The sequence below is a fragment of the Mytilus californianus genome, unplaced genomic scaffold, assembly GCF_021869535.1.
Source record: "Mytilus californianus isolate M0D057914Y unplaced genomic scaffold, xbMytCali1.0.p SCAF_21, whole genome shotgun sequence".
Classification (NCBI taxonomy): domain Eukaryota; kingdom Metazoa; phylum Mollusca; class Bivalvia; order Mytilida; family Mytilidae; genus Mytilus; species Mytilus californianus.
The window spans coordinates 1847406-1865650 of record NW_026262670.1 but is presented as its reverse complement, the minus strand read 5'-3'; the positions used below and the strand labels follow the sequence as shown (position 1 = coordinate 1865650).

Sequence of the window (18245 nt, the reverse complement as noted above, 5' to 3'; positions counted from 1 at the left end):
TTAACACCACTTCCAGTACTATTGTCTATATCGTGGTGGTAAGGATTGATTGTTGGTGTTTAACACCACTTCCAGTACTATTGTCTATATCGTGGTGGTAAGGATTGATTGATTGTTGGTGTTTAACACCACTTTCAGTACTATTGTCTATATCGAGGTGGTAAGGATTGATTGTTGGTGTTTAACACCACTTCCAGTACTATTGTCTATATCGTGGTGGTAAGGATTGATTGTTGGTGTTTAACACCACTTCCAGTACTATTGTCTATATCGTGGTGGTAAGGATTGATTGATTGTTGGTGTTTAACACCACTTTCAGTACTATTGTCTATATCGAGGTGGTAAGGATTGATTGTTGGTGTTTAACACCACTTCCAGTACTATTGTCTATATCGTGGTGGTAAGGATTGATTGATTGTTGGTGTTTAACACCACTTTCAGTACTATTGTCTATATCGAGGTGGTAAGGATTGATTGTTGGTGTTTAACACCACTTCCAGTACTATTGTCTATATCGTGGTGGTGAGGATTGATTGATTGTTGGTGTTTAACACCACTTTCAGTACTATTGTCTATATCGAGGTGGTAAGGATTGATTGTTGGTGTTTAACACCACTTCCAGTACTATTGTCTATATCGTGGTGGTAAGGATTGATTGCTTGTTGGTGTTTAACACCACTTTCAGTACTATTGTCTATATCGAGGTGGTAAGGATTGATTGTTGGTGTTTAACACCACTTCCAGTACTATTGTCTATATCGTGGTGGTAAGGATTGATTGATTGTTGGTGTTTAACACCACTTTCAGTACTATTGTCTATATCGAGGTGGTAAGGATTGATTGTTGGTGTTTAACACTACTTCCAGTACTATTGTCTATATCGTGGTGGTAAGGATTGATTGATTGTTGATGTTTAACACCACTTCCAGTACTATTGTCTATATCGTGGTGGTAAGGATTGATTGATTGTTGATGTTTAACACCACTTCCAGTACTATTGTCTATATCGAGGTGGTAAGGATTGATTGATTGTTGGTGTTTAACACCACTTTCAGTACTATTTCTATATTGTGGTGGTAAGGATGGATTGATTGTTGGTGTTTAACACCACTTTCAGTACTATTGTCTATATCAAGGTGGTAAGGATTGATTGATTGTTGATGTTTAACACCACTTCCAGTACTATTGTCTATATCGTGGTGGTAAGTTTTGATTGGTGGAGGAAGCCTGGAGAGAACCACAATCTTTGACAGGAAAACTGGCCATTCTAGTTAATTAAGGACGTTCGCTTGTCATGTTTTGGAATTTTTGTCAGATTTTCCGAATCCTCTGATTTTATCCATTTGAATGCCTTAAAAAACTTTGCCTGCTAACCCCTACTTTTCTTTTCATAATTTTATTACACATAGTTTAAAAAGCCGTATTTGAAAATCCTATAAAATCCTTGTTATTTTTTCATAATTTTTTAAAGAAATGGGTGCCAATGTTAAATGTAAGAAAAGTCTAGAGAGAATTATTTCCTGCCAAATTTTTTCAATGGCTTATATCTCTAAAACAAGCACACGGACCCTACATTTGTTCTGCTTTTTCAGTTCCTTTATTTGTATACTATCAATTTTTAATAGTTTTTTAAAAAGCTTGTTATTTTGAAACAGAGTAGCGAACATCCTTAAGATTGGATTGAACGTACCTGCTACCTGCAGGATTCAAACTCACAACATAAGTGTTGACAAAGATACAGTAGATGAACTACTTAGACCATTCTGCCACTGAGGCCCCTGTGAAGTACTATGAGTAAGATCATACTGCGATGTCCTATCATAATTCACAGTTTCGTGACTATTTAATTATTTTCAGCAGTTCAATTTGCATAAACATTTCAACACTTTGAAAGTATGCATTGCACACATGTTGTCTAACAAGCTTAATTGATTGTGGAATGAATGAGTTTTATCATCATTCATTAATTGCACAACTTTTTTTCTGATTATCCTTTGATATAACTGCTGGTGGAATATCCGTCCCCGTGGGTATCATCAGCACAGAAGTCAATACTTCGGTACTGACAAAACCTTTCAAAAATTATTAAATTATAAAGAAACTAAAGCAACTAGGGTTTCAACTCTGTCAGTCAAAATTGGATGGATTTAGCTATTATTTTTAGTTCCATTTTGGTCATATAGCTCTTCAACTGTGTCAGTTCTTATTCATTCTTGGCTTTTAAATATTCGGCTTTGAGCGTTCCTGATGAAGATAAATCCAGAAAAGCGCCTCGGACGCATGAAATCTATAACGTGTTGTTTTCATTTTTTAATGCCCTAAATATCAAGGTCAAAGAAAAATATGGATAAATAAATTAATAAGCATTATTTTTGTTTCTCAGTAAATAACAGAAATCAGCTAGTGGAAAACCAATGCATTGGTAAATTTATCAATTCTGTCATCTGAAAAATGATTTGGGAAATTACACTTAATAACTATTAATGTAATATGATAAAATTTAATCAATGATCCTTGTCTGTGCAAAAATCATTACATCTGTGCTAAACTGAATGAACAATAAAACTTGTGATATTAATAGCTCAAATAAACTGCATAATTAGGATGACATTTAAGGAATTACTGTAATATTTTTTCTGTCTATAAAGAAATAACATCAAAAATGTGGTGCACACTAAATAACCTGCATAGATTATAATTTAATTCTAAATTCTATTTTTAGGAGTAAATTTTGAAAAAAACGTTAGTGACGTCACGTGACATGACAAAATTATGTCTATGAGCTGATAGACAAAACACTTTCAGCTGATCAGAAGATGTGCTACATCCAAAATTAAATTATTAAGATAAATTAATGAATTGTCTCTATTTTTCAAGAAACTATAATTCCCCATTTCAGAATCTAAGAGTTATTGGTAATTTCGTTGCTTGTAACACCAAAAATCAAAATGATGGTACACCATTGGTAAAATATCCATAGTTAAGGACGTTAAAAATCAATCACATAAATTTGGACTATGCTTTTGAAAAAATTACCCAGAATGCATCAGTTTGTGAAAAAGTGCTTTGACATGCAACAAAATGAGAATAATTCTTATTCACAAATCAAAAATATAAATAGACCCCAGTATGAATTAAATCATAAAGTCAAAATATCTTAACTATTGATTATGTTTGTTGATAGTGATGCCAACTGACCACACATGTAGATGCCCAACTGACCATGCATGTAGATGCCCAACTGACCATACATGTAGATGCCAAACTGACCATACATGTAGATGCCCAACTGACCATACATGAAAATGCCCAACTGACCACACATGTAGATGCCCAACTGACCATACATGTAGATGCCCAACTGACCATACATGTAGATGCCCAACTGACCATGTATGTAGATGCCCAACTGACCATGCATGTAGATGCCCAACTGACCATGCATGTAGATGCCCAGCTGCCCATGCATGTAGATGCCCAACTGACCATGCATGTAGATACCAAACTGACCATGCCATGTAGTCTGGTAGATGCCAAACTGACCATGCATGTAGATGCCCAACTGACCATGCCATGTAGATGCCCAACTGACCATGCATGTATATGTCCAACTGACCATGCATGTAGATGCCAAACTGACCATATATGTAGATGCCAAACTGACCATACATGTAGATGCCCAACTGACCATACATGTAGATGCCCAACTGACCATAACTTCTACAATACATGTAGATGCCCAACTGACCATGCATGTTAGGTGCACAACTGATTACCATGATTTCCTTTTGTTACTTAGTCTTAAGGGATTAAAATCAGGATAAGACAAAAATGTCCGGCTGGCTCAAATATTTTTTTGGAAGCCCTGATAGTTATACACAGTTCCTTGACTGACTAACAATATATAGGGATGCTGACTACATATATTACACACATTTAAAACTTCTCCTTACAATATGTCAGCCCACTTTCTTTATACTTTGTCATGTATTAAAATATTGGCCCACCAACATCTTATCTTTTTTAAATACTTTCAAAACATAAACATTTTATATCTTAAAGACATCCCTGACGAATATTTTTTTAGTTTCAAATTAAATATTTGACACAGCATAGGTTTCTGACACAGAATGAATGTGGTCTAAGAACTTAAAAGTTTTTAATTTACCTAATTTACCTAAACCATATGATTATTATTTGCTTTTATATATAAATCAGAAATAACAAATTTAAAATGGAAAATTTTAAAGAAAAAAAGGAAAAAAAAATCACCCCCCAATTTTTTGAACCCCCTTATGATTCATCACCCCCAAACTCAATCCCAGCCTTCCCTTTGTAATAATAATAATAAAATGCTCCGCTGGGGCACAGCTTGATACGACCGCAGAGGTCGAACCCTGAACAGTTGGGGCAAGTATGGACACAACATTCTTTTATATATAAATCATAAATAACCAATTTAAAATGGAAAATTTTAAAGAAAAAAAAGGAAAAAAATCCACCCCCCAAATTTGTTGAACCCCCTTATGATTCATCACCCTCAAACTCAATCCCAGCCTTCCCTTTGTGGTATGGTACCTTGCAGTACAATTTCAGAGAGATCCATACACTTGAACACAAGTTATTGTCTGGAAACTAGAAAAAATGCTTGTTTTTTGGCCCCTTTTTGGCCCTTAAATTCCTAAACGTTTAGGGCAATTACCCCCAAACTCAAACCCAGCTTTCCCTTTGTGATATGGAACATTGTGGTACAATGTCAGAGAGATCCATACACTTGAACACAAGTTATTGTCCTGAAACTAGAAAAATGCTTGTTTTTTTCCCCTTTTTGGCCCCTAATTCCTAAAATTTTGAGACAATTACCCCCAAAATCAATCCCAGCCTTCCCTTTGTGGTATTGTACCTTGCAGACAAAGATATGACACCATTAATTTATAATTCTTCTACAATGTTACATTTCTAACAAGAGAAATACATAATATAATTGTCTGTTGTTTAAACTTTTCAGAACTTGATATTCATTTTTATCTTCTTACAACAAAAACTTAATTTGACATATAAGTCTGACAATATTATGACATAAATATTCCTTTCAATTCACTATGAACCAAAGACATGACTTGCATCCCAGTGACAAGTATTTTGAATTTAACATCAGCAGCTTTTACCAACTTAGGGTGACATCTACAGTCTTTTTCTACTTTTACCTGGACTGTTCTTGACTGTTATTTACAAGTTGCATTCTTGAGGTTTGCTTTTTGAGACTGTTAAGAACGGTTCTGTGTGTGAATCCATGCATTAAGAAAACTGTAAACCAACTAATGTTCGTGAATTTTATTCCCCTTTCTAGGTGACTTTGTGGCAAATATTTTCTTGATTTTCCAACTTTGTTCGTGTATCAATTTAAATCAATTTATTATTTAAAGTGGTTTGAATAAATTGCTAGGGAAATAACTGTTGGTTGATTTATTTTCATGGTTATCTATTTCTGTGGATTGAAGAAAAATTGTAATTTGGTGGATATTTGATTTTGTGGTGTTGCCAAAGTCTGCCATACTTACTCATAGATAATTTGTACTACTTTGAACATTTAAATTTGTGGTAAGCCTTTACACATGAGATCCATATAAATCTGACAAAAAAATACTGAATCCCAAGAAGTTGGTTTACAGTAATCCTTTTAAGTCCAGGTAAACATCGAACAAGAGAAAAGAACACCAAACTTTTATTGAGTAACCAACAGTGGAATATAATCCAGGGATAAGTTTTTGTAATATACTGTTCTTTTGAAAACAATTTCGACTGCTGTTCTGTGGCAGGAAACATCTGCCAGTGTAACGACAGTCATATTTGGTTCATAGTGAAATATACTACTGATTCTTAAGATGCATGATTTACAACAATGATGGGTACACCTAACAGTCATACTTTTATAGTCTCAATCCTATCGATGATGATATTCATTTACTCCTAAATTGTACAAATACAAGTCAAGTCAATTAATAAATCTTTTGCTTTTCACTTTTTTTCTCGTTAATCTAAAACCTGCATTTTCAGTCTCATTTTTGTTTAGAAAAATTAGGTACAAGTCACAAATTAGACTTACCTATTCCAATTCAGTTTTATGATATATTTTCTGGTCAAATAGAAAAAAAAATCTCATCTTTTATACATAACTTTGGTCGAAAAGCTTAAGATTTATTTATTTGGCCAATTAGTAATAATTGTATTTTCAAGACTAGTCAACACAAACCAGTGATTTTAATGCTGCAAATTTAGTTGTATGACGATGTGTAATAGAGTCATATTACAGATATTTGCAACTGTAAAATCAAGGACATATGTTGTCAATTATTCAAATGCAATATGATTTTTCAATTTTAATTTCAAAAGGTAAATTTTGTCAGTATAATTTCTAAATTAGCATGATAATCCTGTGCTACTGAGCATGTATTTTTATTAACTTTTAAATAGCCCTTATCCAGAAATGGTGTCTGTGAAGGATAAAATCGACATTTCTCCATAAAATACTAAAAAATCACTGCATAAGAATTTCATATGACTAGAAAAGTGAAATAAGATTTTGAGTATGAGATTGACTGTTTAATGCTTTGTTTGGTTTTATACTTGCCTCCTGCTTGGCCTGTAATTGGTCGATAAGTTAGTTATAACATTTATGAAAGAATTTATGTAAATAATAACAAATCTTGGTTCAGATTAATTAGGTAGACCTAGGATAAGGGACATAACCTCTACATATCTCTTGTACGTTTGTGTAAACTATCTTTATAATAGTTTTTTAAGCTTCCAAGCAATGTAGAATATAAAAATTTTGTTTCACAAAAATGTTTAAAAAGCAATAAAGAAACTGCTTACCGGTATGATAAACACATTATTGATTTGAACAGTTATCTCCCTTTACTTAAGTCTACATATCTGCTTTCTTTTTTGAAGAATTATGCACTCACCTGGTAGTCCTTCAGCTGATTCAAACTTTTGTGACTATACAATAACAATTATAATTGTCTACTTTTTGTTGAGTTTGTGTGTGTAATTTACGATATAATGTTGATAAAAAAACGTCCTGTGTGTTTTTGAACCAAAAGTAAGGATCCTCACTATTTTTAAGGTTTTAGGTGTAATTGTTTTTTATGATTAACATTGAAAATCAGCACTCGGTGTGCAACTGAATCAAATGTTTTCTCCAACGAGGAGGCTTACCTTTTTCTGAGACTGTTTTATCTGTTTATAGCTGACTTCTGTACCCTCAGCCCTTTGTTTGGCTGAATCAAATACTTTAGGCTTTTTTGCTGCAGTCTTTCTACAAATAGGTTCATGCTTGGCCTAAAATGAAAAAAAACATAAAAAAAAACATTTGAACTGTTCTGTAAATTTAGAAATCATTTTAACATTTGCTGTTTTCATCAGTTTAAATTAATGATGCCACCAGCTTTGAATGACATTTTGTATATACTTAGCTTATAAATGTAATTGTTTTCATCAAAGTCATGAATGATATATTATGTTGTGGAAAGGAATAACTGATTTTACAATAGTTTCAGTCAACATGAATTCTACATAAATTTACAATGGTGGTCATGAGAAGCTCCAGCACTGAGTACTCAAATAACTAATTTGCCCAGATTAAATATTCCTGTTCCATTATATTAGTTAGGAAGCTTTGTTTTGTAGTTCATTAGAAAAAGGGGACACAATCTAAAACATGTATATGAATAGTAAGGCCAAAAATAAAAATATAAGAGTTTACTGTCACATGCTGAAAAAAAAATAGGGTCGGTACTCGGTAGGTCAAATTTTTTTTTTTTTGGGGGGGGGGGGGGGGGGAGTTCAATCGTAGTTTCTTGACACAATTAGCTACATATAGAGAAACAGAAGACACTGTAATGGTGCACAGCGACAAAATGCTGGCAGTGCTGGCACTGGAGGCCTCCATTGTTGTTTTAATAATACGGTAAATATCAGTACCAGTGACAGAAAAGGTGGATATTTCCAGAATTTCAGAAAATTGCCAATAAAAAAAGGGTTGTGGCGATAAAATGAGGGTGGGCCGAGTGACTGTAAACACATATGTTTTTTGTTTTGTCCTTAGAATATTCGTTTTACAGGAAGTTAATGAGTGATTGATGTCAAAATGCATCACAGGTAAATCATAATCACATGATACTGCAGATTCATATATTTTCATGGGGACTACCAATTTCCATGGGTTGAGATAAAAATGTATTTTTGTGGATATTTGATTTTGTGGTTACACCCGTACGAAATTATAAGGCGTATTACGCCTGGAAATCTGGCGTAAACCTGGCATAAGTGGTAGTTACGTGTCCAGATCCAGGCGTAAGGGAACAGGAAACGTAAATTTGTAGTCCTCACGGGCGTAGAAAATATGGTAAACCTGGCGTAAATTGAAATGAGCAAGGCGTAAATTTTCCTACGGGCGTAAAACAGTTGGTATGGCGTAAATCATAATACCCATAATGCTTTGTTGATAAAGGATCATGGGATTTTTTTTTCAAAATTTTGCTCCTTGGTATTATTTTGCAAGAGTTGGACTTATGGCAGCTTTATATATTCAGTGATAATTAAGCTTGTTTTGTGCTTTTTGGAAGAATTTGAAATTGGAATTATGGAATCAAATTGATTAATGAAAATTGTGAAATAAAAGGAAAGTAATATACATGGTAAAAGATAATTATGTGAGTAACTAAGTTTTATTTTTTAACAGTAATTTTGAATTCTGAAAACCTTCATCCTTGGATGATAACATTAAAATCTTTCACATTAAGTTAAATTGCAGTATTATCATTGATATTTTGGTTCAAATGACATTAATTTAAAAAAAACACTTAGTTAAAATGCTGGTTTTATTTCAGTAAGAATTAATTGTCATAATTCTAATTTAAACTTAAACTTATTTGAGCCAGTGTCTGTCTAATATGTATATATTTATTTATATAGCTTCATCAATTAATGGTTAATATTTCAAGTTTCATGTCAAAAAATGAGAAATTTAAGCAATAGTACAGAAGTTTGTATCAAATACACAAAAGTACACAGCTAGGGTAATACACTGATTTAAAATAAGTGTAGTATTATGTAAGGATATTACGCCTGCTTTTTTTATTGACCAGGCGTACTCATTTGCATATAACGCCTGGTTTTCTGTGGACCAGGCGTACTCATTTAAATATTACGCCTTATTTTACGCCTGGTTTCCGCCTCAGTTACGCTTGGTTTCCGCCTGGTTTACGCCTGGTTGACGCCTGGACATGCATTCTCTAAACACTACAATGACGCCCTGATAAAGTATGATTTCTACGCCTGGTTTCCGTGTCATTTACGGGCGTCCCATTTCGTACAGGTAAATTTACCAAAGTCTGCAATCAAGCCAATAGAAAATTTGTTCTTCATTGAAAATTTAATTTCTTTGTTCGAAATCCATGAAAACCTCACGAAATCTCACGAATCCAGAGTAGGTTGATACCAAATTTCAGGAAGCTCTGCTTTGTTTCTCAGAAAAATTCGTAAGGGTTCTTAGGAACAAAAATAAGATGAGGAAAAAATTAATAAAAATATTCCTCTCGATACAATTTTTTTATTGTAAGAAGCTTCTGTCCAAGTTTGGTAAAAATCCAGGATAGTTTATGAATCTAATAAATGTTTAAAAACTTTAACTGCAGACTATACGTAATGTTAACTGGAAGAAAAACTAAGTCCATTAATAAGTAATAAACGGAAAAACAGGAAATTCTTTTTTTTACAAAATTTCCTTCTAGATACTAGCTTTTGATCATAAACAAGCTTCTGTCCATGTTTGGTACAAATCCAGGATAGTTTAAGAAAGTTATTAAAATTTTAAAAACTTTAACCACATAGTGAATGTGATGTTTCCTGGCAGAAAAACTAAGTCCATTTATAAGTAATATACAGAAAAACAGGATTTTTTTTTTTTAATTTACTTCTGGATACTATCTTATGATCATAAACAAGCTTCTGTCCAAGTTTGGTAGAAATCCAGGATAGTTTGAGAAAGTTATTAAAATTTTAAAAACTTTAACCACAGAGTGAATGTAATGTTTCCTGGCAGAAAAACTAAGATCATTTATAAGAAATAAACGGAAAAACAGGATTTTTTTTTTAATTTACTTCTGGATACTATCTTATGATCATAAACAAGCTTCTGTCCAAGTTTGGTAGAAATCCAGGATAGTTTGAGAAAGTTATTAAAATTTTGAAAACTTTAACCACAGAGTGAATGTAATGTTTCCTGGCAGAAAAACTAAGTCCATTTATAAGTAAAATACAGAAAAACAGGATTTTTTTTTTTAATTTACTTCTGGATACTATCTTATGATCATAAACAAGCTTCTGCCCAAGTTTGGTAGAAATCTAGGATAGTTTAAGAAAGTTATTAAAATTTCAAAAACTTTAACCACATAGTGAATATTTGTGGACGCCGCCGACGACGCCAACGGAATGAAGGATTGCTATGTCTCGCTTTTTCGACAAAAGTCGAAGGCTCGACAATAATGTGATGAAAATTTCACTGGATGGATGGACTGAAGGCCATATACATGTATTGGTGGAGAAACAGACAAACATAAAGCAGTATACTCCTCGTTTGGATCTGGAATTTACATGTAATTATCCATTCATCTGATCTACTTTCTCTCTAAATTTTTTGGTCTAGTTTTATAACAAACAATGCCTAGGTGATATTCTCTTTTATTTTCTGTTTGTATGCATAATTACCAATGATTCTGGAACAAACTGTCTACCACAAATTCTGCAGGGTTTTCTCACTCCAACTGTGAAAAAAAAAATTACACGATTAATAAAACATACAAATATTAAAGGACAATTTTTACTGTCTGCTACCGCTACATACATTGTATTCTGCATAGCATCATCCCCCCAACTGTGAAAATACTTGTAATTAAATCAAAATACAAAAAGTACAATTCAAACTGTCTACCACAAACTCTACATGGGTTCCTCACTCATACTGTGATTTTCTTACTTTTCTGTTAATGCAAAACACAAACCAGCTGATATAAACAAGTATAATAACTATATCCTTATATTTTGTCTACCACAACTTCAGCATGTTTGATTATCTCCCTTTTAACATGTAGAACCATCATTTATTCTTCTATATATTCAAACCCTCAGATAGTGTAAAGTTTAAGCAATATCCTTTTGTCAATTAGATGTGCTTATAAGGCACATAGATAAAAGACGGACAGACAGGGTGACTTCCTACATGTATGTTTTCTCCAAATAACTTTGTTGGAAGAATTATCATCTGTTACTTATTCTGAAATGTACATAAAGGGGAACACCTATGCAGTTTCATGAAATTCTGTTGAGTGGTGTCAGAGGAGTTGCAATGGACTGACAGGTCAAAAACATTATATCCTACACACATTTGTTAGTATTGTTACATGTGTGTGGTAATATTTATTAAGCTAAGATTAACCATTTTCTCCATTAACAGACCACTTACAGACCCCTTGATTTATTACTAGTTGCTTATACATGAATAATGTCCAAAGACAAATATTTCATGCATGTTTAGGACGAAAAAAAATCAACAATACATACAACAGGTAGGTCCTGTAAAAGGGGTCAACAGGGATGAAAGGTGGGAAATTTGGGCTGCAACTGAGAAACGAGGGAAAAAGTGGCTGCAAATTTATATACCATGCACAACCAAAGGGATGCCCCACTCTGGCAAGGTTTTTTTTCTGTCAGAAGAAGACCAAGAGTGACAATATTTCTATTCCCAATTCCATGCAAGTGACCCTCAGGGTTAGACCCCTTTGAATGAGTTGTTGCAAGGGTAAGATCATCAGTAAAGATGTGGGCATAAGTCAGTTAGACACTACATGTACATGTATCTCCAAAATAACCAAACAAAATACATGTTATGATGTACTTAATAATGATCTAGAGTTCAACACAAAGCCTATTACAATAGCTATGTATACAATGTGTACCACTTCTCAAGCTTAAAAGTACCCAGTATACATTTTATAAATAGAAATTGTGTTTGATGGAAATGAAATCTGAAGAAAAAAAACAACCAATCACAAGCTTACCTGATACATCGGACATAATTGTTTTTCTGCGATGAACAAATCTTCAACTCTCTCATAGAAATCAGATAATTTACTTTAGGTCACAAAATTGATTATTTACAGTAACAATTAATGGACATCAATACTATTAAACCAGGCATGCCAGGTGTGAACGTCAACAATAACTCAAGCATGAATCACATGGAATTAAAATTCTTAACTTGTAATGAACTCAAAGAAAAGTACTTTAAAATTTACATCTTATTTTATTCATGTATTAGACTTTAAGTATAGAATATATATAGATCTGCAACTCTTTGGTCTATTATTTTGTTTTATTAAATGTAAATATTATGTTGCGTTTCAAGTACATCCAACTGTCATAATATTTACATGAAACTACATGTATGTAGGTACATGCACATGTATTTTTGTAGAGAGCAGATTATCTATTGTGTCAATATCTGAGGAAACTTTTCACTGGCATTAATTGGTTTTATAAATGTCTAAGTGTTTTCAGAAAGGAGAAGGTATGATAAGGCATGTACCTATAAAATAAAAATAAGAAGATGTTGTATGATTGTCAATGAGACAACTCTCTATCAGAGACCAAATAAAAAATTGTGGTATGATTGCCAATGAGACAACTCTCCATCAGAGACCTAATGGCGTAGAAGTTAACAACTATAGGTCACTGTGCAGCCTTCAACAATGAGCAAAACCCATACCGCATAGTCAGCTATGAAAGACCCAGACTTCAAAATCTCAATGGTGATTTAATGCACAAGAGTACCTAATGCATTCCTAAACATGTCATTAGTTTACTTAATTCCAACTTCTATGGTTTTGAATAAGTATCATGAGTATACATACATATATGTTTAAATGTATTGTTTACAGTCTGCACCGTTGGCCACTAATCCGATGCCCCGACTAGTAAAATGTTTTGTAAAATTTTGTTTAAACACATGAGAAAAATGTAATATTGGTTTCGGACTAGAAGTTGGAAAAGATTTAGGTGCAGACAGTTGTTTACTCCTCTGAATGCCTTTTAGTATCATACAGTAGTATTTTTATTTTTGAATATTGTCTAACATTTTGTAAAATGCAAAAGTCAGTTGCAATACAAGTTACATGTATCATGTGTATCAAATGATACCATAAATTTGTAAAAATTTGCCAAAAATTGTATTTTCAGGTCTTTTCATCAATAATACATGTCCCAAGTCAGGAGCCTCTAGCCTTTGTTAGTCTTGTATTATTTTTAATTTTAGTTTCTTGTGTACAATTTAGAGTTTAGTATGGCGTTCATTATCACTGAACTAGTATATATATTTGTTTAGGGGCCAGCTGAAGGACGCCTCCGGGTGCGGGAATTTCTCGCTGCATTGAAGACCTGTTGGTGGCCTTCTGCTGTTGTCTCTTCTGTGGTCGGGTTGTTGTCTCTTTGACACATTCCCCATTTCCATTCTCAATTTTATTTACATTAAAATTACTGCAGTGACATTTTATATAATTTTAGGACCAGTTTACTTGTAACATTCAGTGTTCAGTGATCCTTATCCTTTTTATGCTGTTAAATCTATAGAAGGTCAATTGTTACATATCACAAGATATCATTATATGAAAAGTTTAACAATATAATATTACATTTTGTTTAAATCAACTTTGCACTGAACTTAACCAGGAGTTATTTTTTTTAAAAGTCATTTATCTTTTATGCCACTCTTTGAATTTCAATGCATTAGTGTTATTAAACTGCTAATACTTCATATTTGACAAAACATTCTGAAAGAAAGCTTATTAAACGGAGAAAACTGTTGACATGTTATACACAACTGATCCATTCATACACAAATCATTTAATCTCATGATCTCTCATATCAAATTACAACAACTGTCCAACAAGTCTTCGCAGGTCATAAGATTAAATAAGAAATATGATTCGATATATTCAAAATACATGCTCTATCATATGTTTTGATAATTTTCTATAGCAATCATGATTACCCTACATTTTGTACTTCATGGAGAGATTAATAGATTTGACAAATATCTGATGCTTTTAAGACAGTGGTTTTAATTGCATCTGTTGAGAAAAATCTACATTTAATCAGCAACCTTAAATCATATATTTCTTCTGAATTTTAAGAACTTATCATATATATTTGATCTTAATTTTAAGACCTTTTCATTTATTTCATCTTAATTTTTAGGCCTTATCATATATTTCTTCTTAATGTTAATTATATAAGACCTTATCATATATTTGATCTTAATTTCAAAACTGTATCATATATTTTATCTTAATTTTAAAAACTTTTTCATATATTTCATCTTAATTTTTAGACCTAATTAAATCATGTATATATATATTTCTTCTTAATTTTAGACCTTATCATAATAATTATTTCTTCTGAATTTTAAGACTATCATATATGTCATCTTAATTTTAAAACCTTATCATACATTGTCATATATATTTCATCTTAATTTTAGACCTTTTCATATATTATGAAGCTAGAAATAGTAACCTATTGCAGCTACTCATCCTCAACTATACCACTCATAACCCGGTACATAGTAAGTGCCTCCCTCCCAGCTTTATAAACATGAAAAACAACTGCTGTACATTTTTGTATTTGTATAAAATAAATACTTTTAAAAAATCAATATCATTAAAAGTTAATCATTTTGAATTTAGGTCACACCTTTATCTATTTTTTAAATATTTTCAAAATACCACAAGGTATCTGTAATCAGATCTTTCAACTATTTTTTAAATAGAACCTTGTGTACTTTATGCCTCATTTAAAAGTAATATAAATGGAAATAAATGATACTTGAGATTAGGACGGCTCAATAACGGGTGGTGGAGATTTAAATTCTTTAATGGTATTGTGTACAATATGCTACTGTACATTTAAGTTGAGAGATTGCAATGCTGCCTTGCACTAATTCTGGGCGGTATCCATGTTTATCACAACATCTCCATGTAAATATTAGATATAAATCAATTTATCTAAAGATACACAATTTCTAATCTAAAGTAGTATCACTGTATTGGAGTACTCTGTCATCTTTGATTGCCATTAACAGCAGCGATTGAAATTGATTTTACCAGATTTTAATGAAATTACCCTATTCTTATCGTTACGTTTTCACAAATCCAGCTTCTTTTTTTTTTATTTCTTTTGGAAATTTGTGAGGGGAGATAAATCAAATCAAATCAAATCAAATATTTATTATTCCAATCATGGTCCCACAGGGGGCATTTACAATTAACAATTATGATAGTAGAAGCAACAAACATGAGACATTGTACAGTATATAACGTGACAGATATTATAATAGACAATGAAAATAGTATTAATAACAAAAATACATTAAAAGTACTCTTGAGTATTTTTTTTTCCCTTCCTTCCTTATCAATGCTTATGTCCAGCAGTGTAAAAATAAAAAAAAAAAAGTATTAATAATAAAGTTTGATCAACCTTAACTTATTATCTATAAAGATAATCTAGATAATTTAATTTTATAAAATTAATGTAGATTCTTTAACAAGGTGTTTGAATTACATAGGTTCAATTCTCCTCATAGTCACTACTGTACGGAACATGAGTGGACAAAGTTTTCCAGTCAAAAAAGTTTTCAGTGTTTCAGCTTTTATTCATTTTAAAGATCTGTCTAAACATGCTTAAGTTATTTATATATATTTAAAACAAGAACATTTTATAAAAATTTATAAAAGTAGCATTTTCTGAAATAAATGCACTTGTATCTATACAAGTTCCTTCATTGTAATGTCATCATGATCATTGTCCTTACCAAATGTACATTTGTACTAGATAATTTTTATCTAATTTTGCAACAAACATGCCAAATTTCACCAAAACAATATTTTTTGTGTGCGATATAAAAGGTTATGTTGTTGCAAACTTGTTCTGCCTTCAAAAGGATAAAAAACATCAGTCATCAGAACATGGGATTCAAAATCCCTGTAAAGGCCCCTGCTTATTAGAACATGGGATTCAACATCTCTTTAAAGGCCCCGGCTTATCAGAACATGGGATTTAATATCTCTTTAAAGGCCCCTGCTTATCAGAACATGGGATTCCATATCTCTGTATTGGCCCCTGCTTATCAGAACATGGGATTCCATATCTCTGTATTGGCCCCTGCTTATCAGAACATGGGATTCAATATCTCTGTAAAGGCCCCGGCTTATTAGAACATGGGATTCAATATCTCTTTAAAGGCCCCGGCTTATCAGAACATGGGATTTAATATCTCTTTAAAGGCCCCTGCTTATCAGAACAAGGGATTCCATATCTCTGTATTGGCCCCTGCTTATCAGAACATGGGATTCAATATCTCTGTAAAAGCCCCGCCTTATCAGAACATGGGATTCAATATCTTTGTAAAGGCACAGGCTTATCAGAACATGGGATTCCATATCTCTGTATTGGCCCCTGCTTATCAGAACATGGGATTCAATATCTCTTTAAAGGCCCCATCTTATCAGAACATGGGATATAATATCTCTGTATTGGCCCCTGATTATCAGAACATGGGATTCAATATCTCTGTAAATGCCCCAGCTTATTAGAACATGGGATTTAATATCTCTGTATTGGCCCCTGATTATCAGAACATGGGATTCAATATCTCTGTAAAGGCCCCGCCTTATCAGAACATGGGATTCAATATCTCTGTAAAGGCACCAGCTTATCAGAACATGGGATTCAGTATCTCTGTATTGGCCAACATGGGATTCAGTATCTCTGTATTGGTCCCTGCTTATCAGAACATGGAATTCCATATCTCTGTATTGGCCAGGCTCAACAGATTAGGCTCAATCATTCCCAAGGTCAACAGACATTGGACAAAGGTCAGTAAAAATTGGTTTGGTTCAGTTAAGTGATATGCATTATAGTAGTCTGGTCCAGTTAAAAAGAAAGGTTTACTGGACCAAATGTCCAGTTGATTTCACAAAGCCTTGGGAACCACTGGAACATGGAATTCAATATCTCTGTATTGGCCCCAGTTCATCAGGACATGGGATTCCATATATAATGTATATCTGTATTGGCTAGGCTTATCATATATGTGACACATGTGATTCCATATCTCTGTATTGGCCAGGCTTATCAAAACATGGGATTCAATATCTCTGTATTGGCCAGGCTAATCAGAACATGCGTGCGATTCCATATCTCTGTATTGGCCAGGCTTATCAGAAGATGGGATTCCATATCTTTGAATTGGCCCCTGCTTATATAGCTAGCATTGAATCTATACCAATGAATAAACAATCAGTTAATAACACATGACTAGACCAAAAAAAAATATATGTCTGTTTAAGGTTACGTCATTAAAAAAATAGGTGCGTCTTGCCATTGTCAGAGTTGTCCATGGACCAAGTTTACCCGTATTTCTAATGATTGCATTATTTCCTTTGGTTATTGGTTGAAAAAAAAATGGTGGAAAAGTGTTTATTTCATCACATGAGTCGCGAGTTTCTTAAAACAGTAGTCATAATCATGGTTGTGAACATTTAGATGTATCAGGCCATTGATTTATTTTATTGACAACTTTAACTTCCCTTGAACAGTCAGGGGACTTATTGAAATAAGTGATTTTTAAATCACTTATTTAAGTAGCAAATTCAAAGTTTTGTCACAAATTGTGATTTTGTAGTTTTACCAAAATTTTAAACACATAGGTTTAGATAATATCTTTTCATTAGTACAATTGGAAAAAAATAACTTTTTGCTTCTTTTAAGCAGCAAGGTTTGTGCCTTTGATGAAATCATTTAGCTGCAAATTCTATTTTAGTTGAAAAAATGCTATAAAAATGGCTTTACATAATGAACTGTTACTTTCTTGACAGATTTTTCCCAGCAGTGGGAGTATTTTTCCTGTAAAATTCAAGGTTTCATCTTATAGATTATGTAATTTAATTCTACTGTTCGCTATCAAAATTTCACTGTTCGAGAGTGTTGAAATTAGTGGGGGTTATTAAAATAATGATACTTAAAGAAGTGATTTTTTGGAAGGAAATTGAGGTATGATACTTAAACAAGTGATTTTTATGTCATTATCCTAGATTTAGTACAAGGTCATCACCTAACATGACCCAGT

At 32.7% G+C, this 18245-nt stretch overlaps 1 protein-coding gene across 5 annotated transcripts in view; it reads right to left on the bottom strand.

Annotated features, from left to right (window-relative positions):
• Positions 1 to 18245, bottom strand: part of LOC127731946 (zinc finger C2HC domain-containing protein 1A-like) — a 46771-nt gene that overhangs the window by 26731 nt on the left and 1795 nt on the right. For 4 of the 5 annotated variants that reach the window (XM_052240879.1, XM_052240881.1, XM_052240882.1 and 1 more), the window contains exons 2-3: positions 10774 to 10829; positions 7222 to 7344 (exon numbers count right to left, since the gene is read on the bottom strand). In XM_052240879.1, coding sequence (XP_052096839.1) covers positions 7222 to 7344; positions 10774 to 10829 — 179 coding nt within the window. Of the gene's footprint in view, positions 1 to 7221; positions 7345 to 10773; positions 10830 to 12122; positions 12255 to 18245 lie in introns of those variants that run through there. The other variant, XM_052240880.1, reaches the window with a different exon arrangement.